This window comes from Chlamydotis macqueenii, chromosome 3, assembly GCF_036417535.1.
Source record: "Chlamydotis macqueenii isolate bChlMac1 chromosome 3, bChlMac1.mat, whole genome shotgun sequence".
NCBI classification, from domain to species: Eukaryota; Metazoa; Chordata; class Aves; order Otidiformes; family Otididae; genus Chlamydotis; species Chlamydotis macqueenii.
This window is the reverse complement of record NC_141558.1, coordinates 20,225,157-20,247,062: the sequence shown is the minus strand read 5'-3', so window position 1 is coordinate 20,247,062 and position 21,906 is coordinate 20,225,157. Positions and strand designations below refer to the sequence as shown.

At 37.1% G+C, this 21,906-nt stretch overlaps 1 protein-coding gene across 2 annotated transcripts in view; it reads right to left on the bottom strand.

Moving 5' to 3' along the window:
* Nucleotides 1-21,906, bottom strand: part of PXDN (peroxidasin) — a 90,414-nt gene that overhangs the window by 46,011 nt on the left and 22,497 nt on the right. Inside the window, exons 2-4 of one of the 2 annotated variants that reach the window (XM_086744056.1) lie at nucleotides 13,990-14,061; nucleotides 12,271-12,342; nucleotides 5,697-5,768 (exon numbers count right to left, since the gene is read on the bottom strand). In XM_086744056.1, coding sequence (XP_086600182.1) covers nucleotides 5,697-5,768; nucleotides 12,271-12,342; nucleotides 13,990-14,061 — 216 coding nt within the window. The remainder of the gene's footprint in view (nucleotides 1-5,696; nucleotides 5,769-12,270; nucleotides 12,343-13,989; nucleotides 14,062-21,906) is intronic. The other variant, XM_086744057.1, reaches the window with a different exon arrangement.

Sequence of the window (21,906 nt, the reverse complement as noted above, 5' to 3'; positions counted from 1 at the left end):
CAAGGAACTGTGAAAATTATTGATAGACTTTGGATCCTGATTATATCCAAATGTATCCAAATCTCCTAGAGTTTCCTATCTGACCTCTGACAAACTCAGGAACATCTGGAGAATGTGCATATATAGAAATCATTGTAGGCTGGAGAATGAAAAAGCCCATCATTTAAAAACAGATAACATCTCAGACCCCTAAATCTCGTGAAAAAAAAAAAAACAGTCCTCCGGCATGAAAAGTAAAAGCACACGGGCACTCCCTTGCACTGAAACAACGCACGTGTTCTGTTCCCTAACCTGAGCCGAATGGCCGCTGCAGAGGGAGGAAAGTGGGAACAAGTGGCAATTACGGCAGAAGAGTTGTTGCAGCAAGCCCTGGAAGGCGCGTGCGGCGGGGAAGCCAGGCACGTGCCTGGCAGTCTCCCAGATCCCCCGCCAGCAGCAGCACAGCCCGAGCACGAGCCAGCAAGCGATGCCAGGGAGCAGTGAATGGAGACCACAGAAAAAGCCAATAAATCAGCACGGATGTGATCAGGCACATCGGTGTGTTGAGTCTGCTTACTGCCAGCGCAACGCATGGCCACAAATTGTAGTGAGCAGGGAGTATGATCCTGTTTGTATACGGAAACAAGAAGCGCACAATCATGCTACGCCTGCCAGTCTTCACCTCCCTTTGGAAAATACCAGGCAATTTCGTCTAAATTAAAAAGACAGACATCTCGAAGGCAGATACTTCCTGCAAGGTTCATTTGAATCATCAGAGGAGAGAAGAGAGACCTCAGCCAGGTCTGGCCTTGTGAATAGACCGGCAGGACGGGGCCAGCATCTGCCCCACAGGCAGGACCTGGCCATGACGTGGGCAAGCACAGCTTCCCAGGAGCCAGGGCTCTGCTCACTCACCTCCCCAGCATCAGCAGCTTTTGGGAGGGGGCACGGCAAGCTGGGGATCACTGTGGTGAAAGAGGACAAAGAAAAAATACAGATACAACTGTAGGGTTTGGCTTTGTTGCCTCTTCTGAAGTAGCTTTGATTTTGGAAAAAATTACATACACTACTTCATGTACAGCCAACAGGGATTTTTTCCTTTTCAACTCTGTTAATTCTACTTGCGTTTTGACGATTCACGAGCACCTTGCAAATGTATGTCCTTATCTTCCCAATAAATTAATCTCTTGTACTCCTTTGGCATTGACAAGGCAAGATTTGTAGATGCAAGTCATACCTCTTACTAGAATATCAAATAACATAGAATCATAGAATCATAGAATTGTAGAATGGTTAGGGTTGGAAGGGACCTTCAAAGGTCATCTAGTCCAACCCCGTGCAAGGAGCAGGGACATCCCTGACTAGATCAGGTTGCTCAGAGCCTCATCCAGCCTGGCCTTGAACGTTTCCAGGGATGGGGCCTCCACCACCTTTCTGGGCAACCTGTTCCAGTGTTCTATAACTCGCATCGTAAAAACATTGCTAAAAGCAGGCAGACTGAGGCACACAACCCCTTCTTCAGGTCCATGGATCAGAGGTGAGATTAGTAAAGAGAAAAAAAAAACATCTCCCAGATGGTTTAAGTGATGTATACATCATTAAATTCAAAGCAGCAGCTCTTAACTGCTGTTTAGTATTCAAGACTACTATGATTAGGGATGTAAATAATACTTTATGTGCTTGAAAACTTATCTTGTTTTTCCAACCAAATTAATCAGTCTAATTAAAACAATACTTCTTTTATAAGCCTTGCCTTGTTTACAACCTCAAATCATCACAGATACAACTACAATAATTCAGACACTGAAGCGCATTATAACAGTTAACTTTACCTCCTCAGAAATCGGGCTGCCTGAAGTAGCTCAAAAAATCAAATCAAATCAGTCCAACTGGAAAGTATTCTTAACTGCTTCATATGACAAGATATTTGGGTGTTCTAGGTTTTTAAATTATGACCTCAAAAAAGTCCTGAGCAACTTGCCAGGCAATTCATGAACAGAACAAGGTGGAAAAAGTAATTAGCAACAAGTGCAGTTCAAAAAAAAAAAAAAAAAAAAACAGATGCAGAAACCAGATTGCATTGTAAGTCTACAATTAAAAAAAAATATATATCCTTGGCTTTACAACCTACATTTAATCACATTCTATCACTTACATTTTTTCTTCTATGTATCACATTAGTGCTTTTTAAAATGACTTCTAATATTTTAATTAATATGATAATTTCTTGGACTGTAAATTTGCTTTAGAGGTAGTCATACTCAGGACATAATCTCAAACTCTCAGGTCTTTACCTTTTATGTTCACAGTATGAAATGCTCTTAAAGTAGCAGTATTCCCTACCGTAAGTATTTTTAGCAGCAATGAGACTTTAATCAGGCTCCAATGTGTTAAATGTGCATAACTGCTCCCATACAGTTATGCAAAAATCAAATGTTTCTAATATAAAACTTAAAAAAAAAAAATCAAAGTAACATTTCAAAGCTACTGAAATTTGAATTGAGGGAAATAAAATGAATATAACAAGCTGCACCACTATATGTAAGATAACATTTTTATCTATTAATTCCCCCAAAATACGTACATGTGTACACTAACTATAGCATAAATCTAATAGCAGCTTATGAAGAGCAGAATTAGTACGTTAATATGAAAGTTAAAAGAAAATGCATAATTAGTATTCCACTAAAATTAGGTAAACAGATTTAAATAATTCCATTAGTATTTAGGGATCCCACTAGATAAGGACTGTAGAGAACACTTTTTGTCCCTTATACAAACAGTTCTTCAGCTGAGATCTCAAAAAATACAAGAGATATTTGGAAGAAAAGCAATGTGCACACATCTTGAAATAGACTGCATTTAGAGCTCGATCTTAGGATCCACACACAGCAAACTGGTGGCCTTCCAAGCCAGGTATTTGTGACATCTCAGGTGGGGTTCAGTTGTGTAAGCACAGGCATACAGAGGCCACAGCATTTGTCCAAGCACAAGCAGAAAGAGGCAGCTTTTGTTGCCTTTCGGATGCTCTGGCTGCCTTCCGGCTGCTGCTCCGAAAAAATGCAAGTTTCCTGCAGCTTTCTGTTGCGTTTGCCAGACCCAAACATATGTCTTGCAGATTTAACAGGGTCTAAGTTGGTACTAAGAGGCTACTTTTCATCGGCTGACTTTCTCCCTTCATGCCCTGCCATGACTGTAGAGTTAGGTGACGAAATATGCATGGCTCAGTGTGTAAAACTGATCTAAAAACTCAGTGTTTAAAACTCATCTAAAACTGCCAAGGTTTTTTGCAGAATTTACTCTAGCAGGAGCGAGTTTCAAGATCTGATTCAAAGATCTTATTCCCTTGGCAGAAATTTCTGAAGAAAAAGACATTTCTACTACATCAGCAGCTAAGAATGCTGTTGCGGAGGTTTAAGCAGCATCCTGCCAGCAGGAACAAATACTGGGTTTTTTCTTTCCTTATACATGCAACCAGCCTCCTAAATCAAACTATATTTACAGTTTATCTCAAAAAAAACCCAGCCACAAACCAGGAAAGTGTTTGCTTTGCTATTCAGTTTCATCCTGTTTCATTGGAGTACAAGAAATTAATATGAATCAAGTCCTCTCCTGAGATGTGGACCACAGCATCTCCTTCTGAGAACTCTGCTGAGCATTGAGATGAGCGTTTGGCTGAGTCAACACAGCCAGTAGCAAAATGCGTTTGATAACTTGAGCCTCAAATGTGGAAACATTGTACTGAGCAATCAATACAGCCTCAGACTGAAGTCAGAGGACTTGGGAATTTGTTCACAATTACTAAGCTTTGTCTTGTGAACACAGTCTTTCTCCAAAGATAATGTGAGAAAAGAGACCCTGTAGAGTCAGAACTTATTTTTATGCTGAAGATGTATAAAGGACAAATCTCTCACAACTTTCATAAACTACAAATCTCAATGAATATCCTCCATTAAATTTATTTCCAGGTGTGCCACTGGCTTCCTGTGCTCCCACTTTCCCACCTGGTGAGCCTTCTTTTTAAGATCTACCCAGGAGAAGGGCTCTAAAAGAAGCCAGCTTTCTGATGTGCACCCAGCAGGGCAGCAACCCTTCCCGGCAGCTCATCGGAGCAGCCGCAGGCACTGATTGCGGCAACGGATGCCATGACACAAGGGCAGGCACCAAGCAGTGATGTGCCAGGCTCCACTTCCACGCTTCCGAGGGAGAGATAAGACTCAATCCTTGTTTCACACTTAATTTCATACAGAATAATCTTGATGTCTCAAGTTAGAGGTTAAGCTGACACAGTGTGATATTACTGCAGGCAGGGAGGCTTAACTGCAACCTAGCAGAAAAGTACGTTCAGAAGGTGTTAATATTCCAAAGTGATTTATGTTTTTCAGTCATTTCACAGATCAACAGGAAGTAGAGCAAAAGAAAAAAAGAACAGCAGTTGCCACTTGCGGCATATCAGGCTTGTGGCATGTGGAAGAATACAATGTTGGAGGCAAGAGTAATTTAATAAATGGGCCTCAATATTTCAAGTTCTACACAGAAAATAAGAAATGCTATTAGCAAGCAAGTAAGCCCTACCAGTTGCTGTCAATATGCTGCAGTAATCTTTCTAGAGTAGGAGGAAGTGGAAGAGAAAGGCATTAAGGAAACAAATTACATATTTATATGTTTTATAATTATCACTTTTGTAAAGAACCTCCTCCTTCAAAAAGCATCTATTGCCCTCTAAAATGAGCTTGTATGATTTTGTACCCATCTGAGGTGTCATTTTATTTCAGATACACACTGCGTCCACTAATATCTACTAGAGGTTTATAGTAACAAGGAAACTGGTACATATCCTAGAGAATTTGTAATAAGCTGATGACTGTCAGGAGTTTAAAAATTTATGTTGGTCTTAGAAGAAAGATGTTCAGCCCCCCAAATTTCTATGCTACAAAGCTCATTGTTACTTGGCAGTGAAACTGTGAAATAACTATGCATTTATAGCTCTGTTTTCCTAAACATTACCACAATGAATGTATAGTAATGCTTTCTGATTATAAAATAAAATATGTTTAAACTTAATGGAACCAATACAATGCATTTTCCATTCTTTTTCAATAGAAATTATTCTTCAGTCATTATACAGGAGAAGCAGTACTATTTCAATCAGTCTTTTTAGAAGACGCTACTGAAACATCTACATTACAAACAACGAACTTTCTTTTTAGACATCTGTATATGGCAATTATTAATATGTATCAGTAATAGTAAAGTTTTCATTTTAAAATATTTTTTAAAAATATAACAAAACTGGGCTAAACTTCAGGAGACTAATTCAGCTTTAGTTATGCTGGCATAAAACAAAGCAACTGCTGCAGTCAAAGGAATTGCAATGTTATAAAACCTACAGAAATTAAATGAGAATCTCTCTAAGCAATATACACTAGTTTTCAACATTTTCCACAATAATATTTCTTCTTCGTCAAAGCTATGTAACAATGTATGGGGACACTGGGAATGCAAATCACAAATAAAAGACAAACATAGAAATGAGGAATTCGACACAGAGATCAATTTTGTTTTTCCACATGCAAATGATTACGGGGCTCTCTGCCTAACAACCCGGGGAGTGCAGACATGCAGAGCATGCAGGCAGGATGTACGGATCAAGGCGTGCACTTTTCCTCTGCAGGGGAACCACAGAGATGACAGCACAGAAGAGAAAAGGCACTTACAGTTGTTCTAGAGAGGCAAGTCCTTTAAATGCTTGCCTGTCAATTGACTGGATTTCATTCTTGTACAAATAGCTGAAACAAGAAACAATCAGTAATATTAGTACACAAACAAGAGCCACATGAAGGTGGAAAAGAAGAATTAAGTTGACACATGAAGACAGTTTTTCAACTACATATTAGAAAAAAAAATACAAAACAAAAAATAAACACATACACATAAAAATACTATGTAATTGAGATTTCATCCCAAATATTTGCCAGAAAAGACGAAAGTCTGGGGCCTTGTAGGGCCTTGTAGGTCCTGTCACCTGTATGGTTTGGGCTTCCCAGTGCTCACTGTTATTACTTACTGATTCTTTGTCCCTCAGTTTCTTGATGGGCTTGCCAAAAGTCAAAATAAATTCAACTTAATGGGACAGAACTGCATCAGAAGAGCCTTTAACAGAACACACTAGGGATGCCACTGGCCTCGTAAGTTCTTTAAAATATCTCATCTGGATACTGGTACAAATATTCAAATTATGAAGGAATTAGTCTTTTTACTGGACTTGGAGAATAAACAGTGAGAATTTCTATAACTCCACCTGTGTCACCTTTTGAATATTTACAAAAAAAAAAAAAAAAAAAAAACCCAAGTTAGAATATTGGCACTGCATCCATAAAACAGCATTGTATTTCTTTTATCACTGTGTAAAAGATGGACAGTAGGGCCCCATTGATCCTCTATAATGTAAACAGAATAAACATAAGCAAAGTACCAGTATGTTCACGTGTGCTGTCTACATCTTTTCTACAGAATAAAAATAAATCAGGATGGATCAGTGTATGTGCTCACACATTCATCATGCTTTTAACAGTAAGGGCGGTTTAGTGAGAAGGTGTTGGATAAAAACCACACAGTTTAGCTGATGACTGCAGTTTCTGCATGGCGGCAGCAAACGAAAACACTGTTGAGGTTCAGTGTCAGTCACTCTCTTTTTGTGGTAGGTTAGGAACAGGTTTGCATTAAGAACTTTCTCACAATTATTTGACAAATGGTTTGAAATTCAGTTAATCAGGCATGGATCTCTGTGGAAAAGGGACAAAGAGACTTTGGACCACAAATGGCTTTATTAGGAGGCATTTTATTAGCAGTGGTTTGGGCTTTTCTATTATTACAGTTTTCAGTAACTTACTGGAAATACTGTAAACATCTTTTAATGCAACACAAAATATGGGCTCTGCTGGAGTTGGTGGCAGTTCATTTCAATATCATAGTCATTACAGTTTTGTCTCTCCTTCATTCCCCTCTCTGTATGATATTAAATTCCTATCTTATTTTCCAGTGAGAATTTTAAATGCACCATTTATTCTCACTCCTTAGAAAATTTCAAAGACTGAACAGCCAAAGTGCTATTTACCTTTCTTAAAGCACTTCACTTGGCAGTTTGGAAATTGCTCTTATTCCTCTGAGTGCTAAACTTCTGATTAGACCAGTGAATCAGAGTGGGATAAGAAACTTAACTGAGGTCCGTTATTAGAAGTATCTCTTGTGGGCATTCGAAGAATTTCATTCAAGAAGTTTGAATTAATCCAAATTAAAAAAAGTTTTAGCAGAAGCACTGATATAACTTTTGTTTACTTTCTGCAGACAAGGTAAGGCACTCAGCAACTAAACACCATACAGCTGCTCACTCACAGTTCTCCCCCCCACCCCCGAGAATGATGTCATATGGTATAGAATATCCCTTTGGCCATTTTGGGTCAGCTGTCCTGGCTGTGCCCCCTGCCAGATTCCTGTGCACCCCCCCACTCTTCTCATTGGCAGGACAGGAGAAACAGAAAAGTCCCTGACTTAGTGTAAGCACTGCTCAGCAACAACTAAAACATCAGTGTGTTACCAACATTATTCTCATCCTAAATCCAAAACACAGCACTACACCAGCTACTAGGAAGAAAATTAACTCTGTCCTAGCCAAAACTAGGACACAAGGGTGGGTTAGAGGAAGACCAGGATAATGGCTTCATAGTTTTGCAGACTTTTACCACCATACTGCAGAGAAGAGTGTAGCCCTTCGTGTCCACTTCTGGATCTTACCAAGCCACGCTGGTAGGACTTTATTTGGGACTCAACTTTAAACTACAACTTTTCCATGTTGATCAGAAAACCCTCAAGCTGCAGGACATTCAACTCACCTCAGTCCATATGTTCACCCTCCACAGAGAAACCCCAAGGCTACAAAAACGTACGTCCTACGACAGATGTGTTAACTGCACTTTCATTTAGTTCTGTAGATGTTTCCTTGAGGACATTAACAGAAAGACTAAAAAATATGTATTTGACTAATGAAGAGAGTAACAGAATACAAAATACAACTAAGCAGCACTCACAAAAAAGATATTTATACCTTTCTAAAATGCTACTGTGCCTAACAAGTGAAACGTTGCAAACACTGCACTAAAAAAACTTCTCAAAATTTATCCAATTCACATTAGCAGAAAATGAATTTAAAGTACAATTAGGGACAAAGTAATTTATCATTTGATTTACCTAATAGCTCTATTATACAACTGAACCATTAGACTTTTTCGAAGGAGGAATAAAGAGTGGATTAAGATGACAAGGGATGTTTTCTATTAAGACAGTAAATTATTTTCTGACAATTACTACTAACTGTTTTCAAAAGAGTTTTTAAAAAAAAGCTCCTTCCAGAAATGCAAGCAAGGTTGATAGAGGTCAAAGGTACTGGTCATATATTTGGGAAATAAACAAAAAAATAGGTAACCAGTTATCAGAAAATTAGAAAAAAGTAGTTTTAATTTAAAAGTTTGATATCCCCTATGAGGATAATTTTTGTTTGCTTTTTATGAACGTATTACAAGTCATGTGATTTAAGGAAAGTAAGATCCAGATATATTTGTTTGGAACAAGAGAAAAAAAAATGTTCAAACTAATGGCTATGTCAGGCAGTGCTGAGTAAAACCTGTCAAATACAGTAAACAGAAATTTATACAGAAAAATTACTTCATTCACCAAAAGCAAAACAAATCTTGCATCTTCCATTTCAATATTTTCAAAATGGATACACTTCATGCAGCTTTAATTTCCATTTATCATTTGCCTATCACACTGTCGCCATGTCTGATTCCTCATCTCTCCATTTCTTACTAAGGGAACATGTCTCGGTGTTGTTGCCGAAGTAATTTCATTCTCCATTTTTATTTCCTTCACTTCTTTCACACCTACTTCTAGTTTACTGCTCTGTAAATATCAAGTATCTCTTTATCTGGAAAGCTGTTTGTAATCACTAGCCTATATTTTATATTTTTCCATATCTCCTCTCTAAATCCTTTCTTTTTATCTTAACCTCATTTTTCCACTGCTGCTTCCATATCTTTAATATCCTACATGTTAAAACTTCAATATGTCTCTCCCTTCAGTTCCTAAGTATCTTTTGTCTTGGAGAATAAACTGTTGACTTTCAGGAAGGATGATCCTACAAAGTTTCCACAAATCTGCCTGCATCTATATTATAAGGTTGGGAAGCTTTTTTTTTTCTTATCTTTCTGTACTACTATCTCTAGTCAGTAAACTGAATAACTCACAGGAAGTCAATTAAATACATTCAGTGTACCATATACATCATGTATACATATCAGGAGCAACAAATTGCAAACAAGCTAGCAATTATTTTGCTAATATGAAGATAACGTCTTAAGTTTATTTTAGACAGGACTGTTTACTTTGTCCTTTGCAGAAGGGGGAACATAGCACCAAAAAATTATACAGAATCACTGAAGTGGAGAAAGAAACTGTGTTATGGATGGGGTCCAAGCTACTAATGCCTTTTTGATCCTTATTGAAGAACCATATTGCCAACAATAAGGTATATGAAATAAGACAGACAGACAGACAGAAAGGCAGAAAGAAAAAGTATCCTCTTGGTTTCATAGCAAAACAATAATTAAGACATCTATTTCTTTCCAACTTTCAGTATATTAATTCAAAGACAAATTATTACCATCAACAGCACAGCAAGATCACACAAAACCGTTTAAAGAACTGTAAAAACTTCAATTACATAAAGAATAAGAAAACAAATAAACCTGAAAAATAAGATTCAAAGATCATATGTGCAAAAATTTCCTTTTTATAATGTAAGGATGAACATTTATAATGAGGAATATTTTTAATGCATAGAAAATTGAGAAAATATTATTACTCTGTCAAAATTTGTTCTCCATACAGACAATTCTGAAAACATATGTACCTCAAAACTCTACACACAATTTCAGAAACAAGCAGTACAAAGAAGCGTTTGTAAATCCCAGGGCTTCTTTGAGACTTCCTGGAAATAATTTTGGCTAAAACACCAAAAATTGCAGCAGAGATACAGGAATAGGCCTCGACATCTATCTCTCAGACACAGGCTTTTTTTTTTTTAATACTGTATTATGTTTTATACTTACATATTTTATATATAACTATATATTTACAAGTATTTTTATACATTATTACATAATGACATTTACTAATAGTTTTATATTTCATATACTGATATTTTGCTAAAGCCACTGAGAAATGACAGATTTTCTAAAACTACTCACAAAATTATACATTTTCAGAACCATCTGCAATCTAGTACTTCAGTTCTCATAAGAACACAAATAACACCATGGACTAATGATCTCATTTTATGAAATGGGATAATACAAGTTAGGTTTGCAAATATCCACATGATCAGGCCATTCAAAGTCTCAAATATTCCAGATGATTTGGCACATAATATTAAATTTCTGAATATTTTTTTTTTACTTTTAATGAATAATATGGTTTCCATCCTCCTAATTTATATTTCAGTTGATCCTATTTGGAAGAAATAGTCCATTTTGTTTCCTTTGTTCCATAGAATACACTTAGCATATACTTACTCAGCTAACATTTTCACAGCTGAACTGTATTTGACACATTTGAGCCTTCCGTATTGACATCTGACCAGTACCAGCATTTTTATAACTTTAAGGCTCTACATTTTTAGGCTTAATGTTTATATCACGGCCATTGAAATAGGCAAATAGATCTTAACACTTTATTTTAGTAAAATGGGGGATGGCTTTCAAGAAGAGCTCTCTGCAGTTGAATGAACTACCACATTGAATTTTATATTCAAATTTTTTCAGGGAACAAAAGGAAAAGGGAAAGATCTTCCTCTCAACAATATAGATATATATAAACATTACTATGTATGTAGTTCAGTTATTTCTTTTCACTCTTCTATTGAACTGAACAGAGTGCAGAGTTGAGTTTTATCTCAGGTTTACTACAGCTAGGCAAAGGCAAGCATGTTAAAAAAAAGAACTAATAAGAACTAAGTAGTATTTCTGCAAAATTGGTGACTAGGGAAAGAAGGTTATCCATCCTGAATTAGTAGATCTTACGTACTGCAGTAGCAGATCCATCATACAAACACACCTTGTAACAAATACAATCACAGTGGACTTTACTAATTCATTGGGGATAGTCTGTTCACTATTCTTTTTCCTCCAGTTGTATGTAGTTTAAACAATTTTATTACTGAAAGACAATACACAAAATCAAGACCATGAAATGTACTCAAACATAGCATGGAAAACTGGGTAATGCATCTGCACAAATTTATGTTATTTTTATTTTCCTTCCTTCTACCAACTCCTTAGAGCTATTCAGGCTGCATTCTTGAAAATGAGATGGAAAATTAAGTTTCTGAATTGTTTCCAAAAACAATGAAATCTCAAGGTAACCATTCTTTTTTCTGTACAGTACTCAAGCAACGATCAATTCTTCAAGACAATGGAGCAAAACTTTTCTATATGCCATTAGATAAGGCGGACTCCAGACCTTAGCTGAGAATCCATGACAACTTACTATTCAACTTAAGTAATTTTTTTCAGATAAAAATAACAAATTTTGATGCCTTTTGTTTATTCAGATAATTAATATACTTGGTATGTTTGCTAAAAATGGGAGGAGTTACTCTTAAAATATACAAATTGTCCTGAAGACACAGACCTTACAGCCAACCATACAGGTGCTCTTCTATTTTATGTTCCACTTTATTTTTCCCTTACAAATTTATACCACATCCAGTGAACAATTTAGGAATAGTTAAAAAGCTTATGTCAGTTACAGGCTTCTGTAAACACAAATCTTGTCCTAGCTGCTTTTAAACCACTTTTCAAAACGCGAACTTAAAAAGTACTTCTATGAAGGTTTCAGTGAACCTTTAAAGAGGTGACCTCCTAAACCTTTAAACATACCCCTTTTAAAATTTTTGAATTATCTTTTAAATTGCATGAAGTAAACTGCAATTATTAAGTCCTTTAAAATGTACTGCCTTCAGATATCAGTCTTATATTAGCAAATACCAAAGCATCTATTTACAGAAACAAAGATTCATAGTTGCCCCCACCCCGTAAATTCATTTCACAGATTTTCAAAGCAGTTTATCTTCTGAGACAGTGAGTCAGATTAAAACACAATCTCAAATTAAAACATTTCCCATTGAAGAATTTCATTTACATAGTGATGCAAAAAAACCCCATTCAATTAACTTACAGATATTTGAGATTTTCAAGGTCTTCAAATGCCCCACTAGGTATTCTTTTAATTTGATTGTTGTTTAGAAGCCTGTAAAGAAAAATAAACAGTTGTTTATTTTAACATACATGAACAGTGGAGGAAAAAAAAAAATGTGTAACAGCAGGTGTAAGTGTAGTGTTAAAAGGAAAACTTAAAAAAATAACAACAAAAACCTTTTTCCCCAACAGTAACTGTTACTGTTATAAGAAAAAAAAGTTACTTACTTACAGCTGTTCAGTCTTGCAAGGGGAAAAAAAAAAATAGACAGAAATAATGAAAAAAATCTAAAACCTGAAATTATGTGGCTTTTTGAGAGATTAAGATGAAGCAAAAAAAAAAAAAAATCCTGGTCCCAAGTCTACACAGACAGTTGACATTGATAAAATCAACATTAACAAATATTTTTCGTTAACAGGTGCATTGAAGTGACTTCTCCTAGATGTTTCTTAGTGATATTCTGTGTACTGCGCCCTTTACATCACCCAGGAACACAACTGTCTATATTCACAGATTTGCACTCATCTCTTATGCACTAATTTTATGAAGAGAAGGGAATCCAGACTTCATGAAACTTGTCTTTATTTGGGACTTGTGGATCTCAGATCAGTGACCTGAATAGTTAAAATTTGAGGCTGGATATCTGACAGAAACTGTAATTCAAAACCAAGGATCAACTGAAGACAGAGGTATGATCAAAGGTGACTGGGAGTAGGAACAGCTAGTAAAAACGTCTTGGTAGCACAGATTTGGACAATATACTTTTGGGGGAAAGTTCTATTGTTTCTTCAGGTGTGAATATACAGTACAAGATGTCTCAATATATTTTTTTGTTATGTGCTTGCAGGATAAATAGATAGTAACAGTCCAAAGCTCACTGATATTACTGTATTCTATTTCAGTTCATGCACTACTTGTGTTCTAGAAAACAGTCAAATTCACAATCATAAATTACATACATTTAAAAGTAAGACCAATTGTCCATCATAATTCCTCCTCATGTCTGCTAACATAGCAGAGAAGATAAAAATGCATTCATCTGTTCAAAAGTGATGTTTAAAGGAATGACAAAGGAGATACTAAGTTAAAACTACAATACGCATACTATTGGCATCATGGCTTTGTAAAAAGTCTTATAGAAAATATGGAATTCTCTTCACAAATGTATGTGGTAAGAGACACATCCAAGAGAGATGTAAGAGATGGTAAGAGACACAAGGAAGCTCAGTAGGAAGAAAACCTTCCAACTTCTTGCAGTCCTGGTGAGCACATTAGAATATGAAAGTTCAAAACATTAGAGTTTGTCAAATATTTTGTAACTGCAACACATTTGCACATCTGAGCCTTTGAATAGCTTTGTTGTATCTCTATGATTTATTATGCGATACTCCACTAAAGTAATTTAGCACAATTTGGAAAAAAATACATAGTAAAGGCCTGTATTTTTCATATTTCCAATTAAAGAATGTTAATAAAACATTAGGATGTAAATAATTTCCTTTTTTATTTTAATAGACATATACCTGGGTTTGCTTTCAAGAACTCTGGGCCTAAATGTCACGTTCTCACCTGTGTAAACACTACAGCTGAAATTTGTGAGACTACTTACCTGTAAAAAGTGAGCAAATTTGGCACATTATCAACTTAATCATATTAAATCAAAAGAGGAAAGGGCCTTAGGGCTGAAAAAGAACTTACAGTGTGTTCAGGTTTTTAAGCCGTCTAAACTCTCCGGGCTGGATTTCTTTAATCCTATTAAATCTTAAGTCTCTGTAGAATAAAGAAAAAGAAATGTTATTTTAAAATCTGCATATTTTTTAATATGAAAACCTGAACTAAGTATGAGTCTTTTCTGACCATCATGACCAGTCTCCACCCATAAACTATAGCTTTTCACTAAAGGAGAAGGCAAAACAAATCCAAACACTGTTTGATAAATTTAAGCAGAGGATTGACCAAATCCAGCCCCACCAGTCAATGCTGAAAGCTGTATCTAGGTTGAACCTCTGGTCATGAAGGATGTTCTCTTCCACAGTGAAGCAACTTGCAATGGGATGTTGAATTGTATTTCACTAAATTGACCTGCCTCTGTATTTTAAAAGCTGCTTGCAAATAATAGAGAAACTAAAAATGCTCGTAATTAAACAGATACAGAACAATTGGAATCAGAAAAAAAAGCTCAGAAAGAAAGAGACCGCTTTCAAGACTTTCAAGCTACTCCATTCTTTTGTTTTGGGTAAGGAGGCTTAAGTGCCTTCTGTTTTCCTGCTTTTAAAACCTGTAAATCCAGCTATTTATTTTCTTATTTAATTCTACCATCTTTTATGTTTTTTCTATGTTTGTACCATCTTCAGTTTCCTGAGGTAGATCTATAGCTCAATGAGAACATCTCCAAGATGAAGGAAACCAATTTCTCACGCGAGGCGCTGCAGAACGAGCAGGGGCAGGGTGCACGGTGGCAACAGTGCGGGGACGTGGGGAAAGGCCATATGAAGCCATGGCTATGCCAGCCCCACATCTCTCTCCTGCTGAAAGAAGGCAGCAGCATTTTCCACCTCTGCCCACCTCCCATCCTTCCCTGGCTCTGAACCGCACGGTCTTGCTGCTCGTTTGCACTGGCTGTCATGTTCCCAGCGGCTCAGAAACTGATTTAACCAATTCGTCAGGACCAGCAACAAATCCATGAAAAAAAAAAAAAAAACCAGGAAATAATTTTCTGCCTGATCAGCAAACTGAACTGGCTTCCGTGGGAGGCCATAGAGGGGAGATAGGGAATGCGAGGAAAGAGCAGGACGAGGGGAAAGTAAGGAGGGTAGCAGGTCTGTCCTCTTCCCCAGCAGCAGGCCATGGATACCAGGACCTTACAGTCTCCGGCAAGTGCACAGAAGGGAGGCAAACAGAAAGTCAGTAACATCTGACAGATTGTGAGCACGCTCACTGCACTTCCTAGAACACACACTTATCAACTGCTTTCAAAAAGCAGGACACAAACCTGTCATAACTTCAATCTTTGCACCAAAACCAAGTCTAATTAAAACATAAATAAGTACTGTGTTTTAACAGGTAATATGCTATCAAGAAGTCTCTCTGGAATTTGGCATTTAGTCAACGGAAATATCGAAAAGCAGACAGTCAGCTGCATACTAATCCCATATAACCCCACTGGCCGAGGTCATATGTAATTGGGGGTACAATTGCCTGAAGTCTTTTGCAAAGAGCATGCTTAAGCATCATTCTTCATGAATCAGCCCATCAGGGCTTATTCAGCTCTGGAATAAAAGCCTCAGAAGGACTTTTTCTACATAAGTGGTTTAGGATGTGGCCTACTGTTCATTGTAAGGAAAGGATTAACCATGTGGTTCTGTTTGCATTACACTCCACCAAAATATTTGATCAGTGACTGGAATAAATGAGGGATGCAAACTGCTATCCCTTATTTAGATGTGTAGTTAAACTGCCTGTAGACATGCAGGCCAGCCCCCTTACTCAAGTCCCAGCTGAACCAAAGATTTCCAGATTTAAAAGCACAAATTGTCCTAGCTTGAATTTGTTCTTTACAAAAGCACCTTCTCTAGTTAAAGCTAAACAGTGCTATGTTTTGTTCACCACCCACAAAAGAAATACTCACTTATCATACATGAAACACACATGTCCCTGATAAGAAAGAGATGCTGCCTACGACTCATATAATCTCAGGTGCCAAGATTTTCTAAACAAGCATTGAACGTCATAGCCTGCACTGAGAGAAGATACAACAGATCCCTCTGTAAGCATCACCAGACATGACATTCCACTTTACTGACAGCTTTTTCTAGATTATCTGAAAGTTTATCATGTTTCAAGGAAGCATTTTAATTTTTATTAAAATAATCAAAAGTGTAAAAATCCAATATTCATGAATGGAATATTGAAAAGGGAGTATTTTTTCAAAAGCCTCGAAGTATCATTACAACTACCAATATTTAGCTACTAAACAACACAAGACTTCTCAAATGTATTTGTTTTTAAAGTTCCACAATTAAAAATAAATCTTTACTCAAAGTAGGCATAGACAGAATGCAGAACGTCTTTCTAGATGTAAAAGAATATACATTCGTCCATATGAAAAGCAAGCCTATTCTCTACAGCGAAGCAAAGCTGATAAATAAGTATGTAACTTTCATGAATGCAATGAAGGAGCTGGTCCTCTGAATCAGCATCAAAATGAGCACCAATTTGATGTGTCAAATCCATTCTGCAGTAACTCACTAGGATAACTAGTGATTAGCAACACCAATCAAAATTTTTTTTTGCTGTTGCTGCAAATAGTGATATTTTATCCCAACTTCTGACACTATTACCCTTCTCAAATGAAGTTGTTAAGACTAAATAATACATCATGTTTGAAACCCTACCCGTTTTAATTCTGCATAAAGGTATTAAAAATGAGCTGTAATAAAATACAGCACCTAAATTTTCTGTAGAGTCCAATGCATTTGGTATCTGTAAGTAAAATGTTTCATAGAAAGCTATAATGACAACAATATATTTTTATAAAGATTAATTATATGTTTTGTTTAAAGTTAGTACTACAATTACATTAAAATTGGAGGAAAAAAAAACAATGTTAATCTTACTAGAATGTAGGATTACGATGTTGGTACATTCCTTCAAAGGAGAACTCTTTCTTCAAAAGAAGCAACACTAAGTTAAGTGTTAACCCTAAGTTTTTTCATTAATTTTTGGCACAAAATCCCCCCAAATAAAGAGTAAGGTAGATCACAGATGCTGCTCAAAATAAAGAACACACGGTCTCTTTTGTTCTCTAAATTAATAATTATACTTCATAAGGTATTTCTTGTACACAGAAGATAAAATTTAAGTTATAACCACTGTAGATGTCTCAGGAAGAAATTCTGTCAAACTGTCTTAATTTCCTTCTATAACAGGATAATAAACCAAGAGATTACATTACATATATTAGTTTAAGGAGTTTGATACAGGTTATTCACATAAACAAACCAGAGAAATATAGTTCAGAGGAAATCTCTGCAAACCAAGTGTTCAACTGGTAGGGAAAAAGAGGATAAGCAAAGACTAATTACTGAGCTGAAAGGTTGTATCAAGTAGAACTGCACAGAAATGTGCCATAAGGTATTAAATATTTTAAGATAAGGTTGGTAGAAGAAATAATAAGCTTATGAAGTTTGCAGATGCTGGCAAATCTGGAGTGGTTGCAATTATTCTGGAAGATGTTTAAGATTAGAAAAAAGCCTTAAGTTTTAAATCCCTGAGAAGTGGAAAAAACTGAACAGTAATGAGACAGGGAAGAATCAGACAGCCACTAATTCTTTCAAAGCCAATTAAGGTTTCAGTAGATGATGAAAAAAAAAATAATTTATAAGCCTCAGTCACCACTGCCATACCATTGTAGAAAAAAAAAAAAAAAAAAACATTTCATAGTAAACAGGACCATTTCTCAGGCTTGACAAGTCATCCTCCACTGGTACAGACCCTATGTCCAGTTTATGGAAACCAACTGCATTTCAGGGCACAGGAAAAGAGCTCAGAGCAAAACCGTAACAGCAAGCAGAGCGCAGGGAAACATCCCCCAGGAGAGTGAATGGCAGGAATGAGGACTGTATTAGACTGAAAAATGAGCAAGGGTAGCTCAAGCAGGCCATTATGAACCAGATCTTCAAAGACATTTTGTGTTGCTGAAATAACCTGTTGTTAATCAGCATGATGAGGGTTCTTGTCCCCTTTTTTTTCAGACTAGTTCCTGCCCAACCATGCTGCCACATGACTTTTTACTCACAAAATCCTGTTCTCTGCCCATTAATTTCTCTTTCACGTTTTTGGTTGTTCGCCACTTTGCTCTTAAAAAGTGACTGCATCCTGGCTGTATGCTAGGCTTCGGGGCCCAGCGAGCCTGACTTCCACCAACTGGCCAGAGAGCACCAAGAGGCTGAAACAGCAGACTGAGGGAGTCTACACCCGTTCCTTGCTGTTATTTTTCCCTTCCTTAATCTCTAAATAATAAAGGAAAACCAATAAAAATTATGCAAACAACTATGATGATGGCATGGGATTTTAGGGTACTATAATAACTTTTGTGTAATAATCCAAACCTAAATGTCATAGAATCATAGAAGATTTTGGGTTGGAAGGGACCTTTAAAGGTCATATAGTCCAACCCCCCTGCAAGGAGCAGGGACAACTCCAACTACATCAGGTTGCTCAGAGCCTCATCCAACCTGGCCTTGAATGTTTCCAGGGATGGGGCATCCACCACCTCCCTGGGCAACCTGTTCCAGTGTTTCACCACTCTCATTGTCAAAAATTTTTTCGTTATGCACAGTCGGAATCTACCTCCCTCTATTTTAAAACCATTACCCCTCGTCCTATTGTAACAGGCCCTGCTAAAGAGTTTCTCCTTGTCTTTCCTGTCAGCCCCCTTTAGGTACTGGAAGGCGGCTATAAGGTCTCCCTGGAGCCTTCTCTTCTCCAGGCTGAACACCCCCAGCTCTCTCAGCCTGTCCTCATAGGAGAGGGGCTCCAGCCCTCTTATCATCTTCGTGGCCCTCCTCTGCACTCACTCCAACAGGCCCACATCCTTCTTATGTTGGGGCCTTCACAACTGGACGCAGTACTCCAAGTGGGGTTTCACAAGAGCAGAGCAGAGATTTACTCCATAAAATTACACATAAACAACACAATAATACTTTTAGGGAAGAGTATGCTACTGCTGCTTTCTTGTATTGAATTCTCTTAGCTGGGGCTCCTCTACCTAAGCATCTTCCTTCAGAGAATTCTGCCTGACCTCCCAAAACACTTTGCTAACAGCGTTATCTCTTAGCTCTCAAACACAGCCACATATATATACATATGTAAAAAATGAAGAGTCATTACAACGAAAATGAAATTTACCTTCTACATAAAGTCCTAAAATTTGTCTTTCCGTCAATTCACGAAAACATCCTAAATACTAATGGTTACCATTTTCCACCTCCTTGCAACCCTCCACAGCTTAATGATTTAAATTGTAAAAATACACTTCAGCCACACAAACTTCCACAGAAGCTAAGGCTATCACTTTGAAGCATTCCATCTCCCCTGAATAACACAAACAAAACAACATGTTGAAGATGCCTAGGAAACTGAATACTCTCAGGATTATTTTCCTGGCCCTGTGTTATCTGCTCTGTGCTAATTCATGGAATGCAACCAGGAAATGTTCGGCAGGGCGTGAGGCTGCGTGGGCCAAGAACGTGCCAGGGAGCACGCTGACAATTTAGAAATTGAACACCACTGAGAGTCGCATTCCAGCGCCTGGGACCGGTCGAGGTCCCACAGCACCGTGATCAGCCATGGGTCAGGACGTGTGCCAAGCAGTATGTGGTAAACGGGGTGCACATACACAGTTGCTTAGCAGGCTTCCTACGCAGGGTTATGTGAATGAGGTTTTATAAAAAGCTGTAAGATCTAGATGTACACCATATAAATAAACACAATATTTGTATGTTTTCTTTTCTGTGACAAAGCAAATGAGAACTGTGCTGCAGACACTTTTTGTCTGGACAAAACCTAATTCTGTTCCTAATAAATTCTTTATCTGAACTAACTGCATCCATTTGTCTCCCCTGCTTAGACTGCCCGTTCTTAACAACAGTAAACTATTTCCAATTTAGCAATGAAAATTAACTTTTAACAATACTTTTATCTAATTAAACACAGTGAAAACTGCTAAATATATAAATATTAAAAAACATTACGCAGCTGTTACTGCTCCGTACAACCCAATGCTCCCATGGCAGCTCCTGGCACACCAGAACACCCCATTTAAAATTTGCACTGACAGCACACAGTCATGAAACCTGGGGGTTCTCTGTTAACACATCCTGATGGGGCAAGGCAACATTTGGGCATATAAATTCATTGCAACTTTATAAAATAGTAGTTTATAAAATAAATAATGCAATAAATTCTAAAAGGCATTAATAAATATTCAGGATACGAAAATCACACAGGATACACAGCAAACAAGACAGCTGTCAAATGCATTGACCTTAAACATCAAGCAACTTAAAAGAAGTCGTAGAATCATAGAATCATAGAATGGTTAGAGTTGGAAAGGACCTTCAAAGGTCACCTAGTCCAACCCTCCTGCAAGGAGCAGGGACATCCCCCACTAGATCAGGTTGCTCAGAGCCTCATCCAACCTGGCCTTGAACTTTTCCAGGGATGGGGCATCCACCACCTCTCTGGGCAACCTGTTCCAGTGTAACACCACCCTCAGTGTAAAAAATTTTTTCCTAATATCTAATCTAAATCTATATCCCTCTATTCAGATGGATTTATAAGTCAACCAAAGAACAAGGATTTGTAAGTCAATCAAATAAGTTTCATATCATTCTCTGTTTGAACTACAGGAAACCTTTTCAGAGAAGGGACTGTTTTTACTCAGAACAAACCATGCACTGAAATGAAAACTGTAACTTTTTTATTAAAAATACATGAAGCGCAGTTTGCCCTTATTCTTTTGTTTTCTAATTGCAAAACAACATACAGAGAGTTAAGGCTTTACATTTCATTACTCTTACAAAAAATTAGACTTTCTGTACTTTAATACTCTTAATTCAGATTCCTTTTTACAAATGTTTGACTTTTCAAGATTCTGTTGCTTCATTAAACTAAGAAAAATAATTAACTGTTCTAAATCAAACTGATTTAAAGCAGGGCTGCCAAGATAACACCATGTACCCCTGTCATGCACCTCAAAAGGTGGCAGCCTGCAGATCAAGTTGTGGATACTCATTACCAAAACAAGCTGTCCCCCAGTCATCGCCCCACTGACGATAACCTATTTGATGCCAAGTAATAAGCACTCACTAATCAGCAGCTAATAGAAAAGGTGTTGTCCTAAGCGGGGCAAATGGGCAAATTCTTCAAGAAAAATTGCTGCAGCAGCAGGAACACCTGGGCTTCTCCTCCACTTGCTCCATCCCAACCATGCCCTTCTCCTCTCTGCCTGCAGACTGGGTACCCTGTCACTTATTAGGCTTGGAGGATTTCCCTGAGATCCCTTCATTGTTACCGACAGAGTATATAGGAAATGGCTTTCCATTTTTTCAATTTTAGTTTGTGTCAGAAAAAAAATCATGACACAAACCCATTATACTAAAATATTTAGTGAAAAAAAAAGAAAAACCAAAAAATAACATGTTAAGCTACTGCTTCATTCATAGCCATTTCTCTTTATACATACACATATAATTAGCCAATTCTAACATGGATACAGAAACACTGCATAATGTGATGATTTAATTAAAAAACATTTATCTTGTTACACAATGTACATGTGCAAAGCATACCATCAGGGCATTAACTAAGAACCCTACATGTTACACATCTGACAGAAATGCTGCAATTACAGAGATTTCAAATCTAGTACGACAAATATTCTTGCCATTTTTAAAGGTTACACCAGTTTTTTATTACACACAGTCTTCTATGAATTAATTCTAAAGCACTTAAATCCGAATGCAAAAGCTTTCAGAACATTAACTTCAAACAAAATATTTTGTAAGAGCAAAGACAGTGGAAAACATTCAGAATTTTGGTTATCCATCTGCT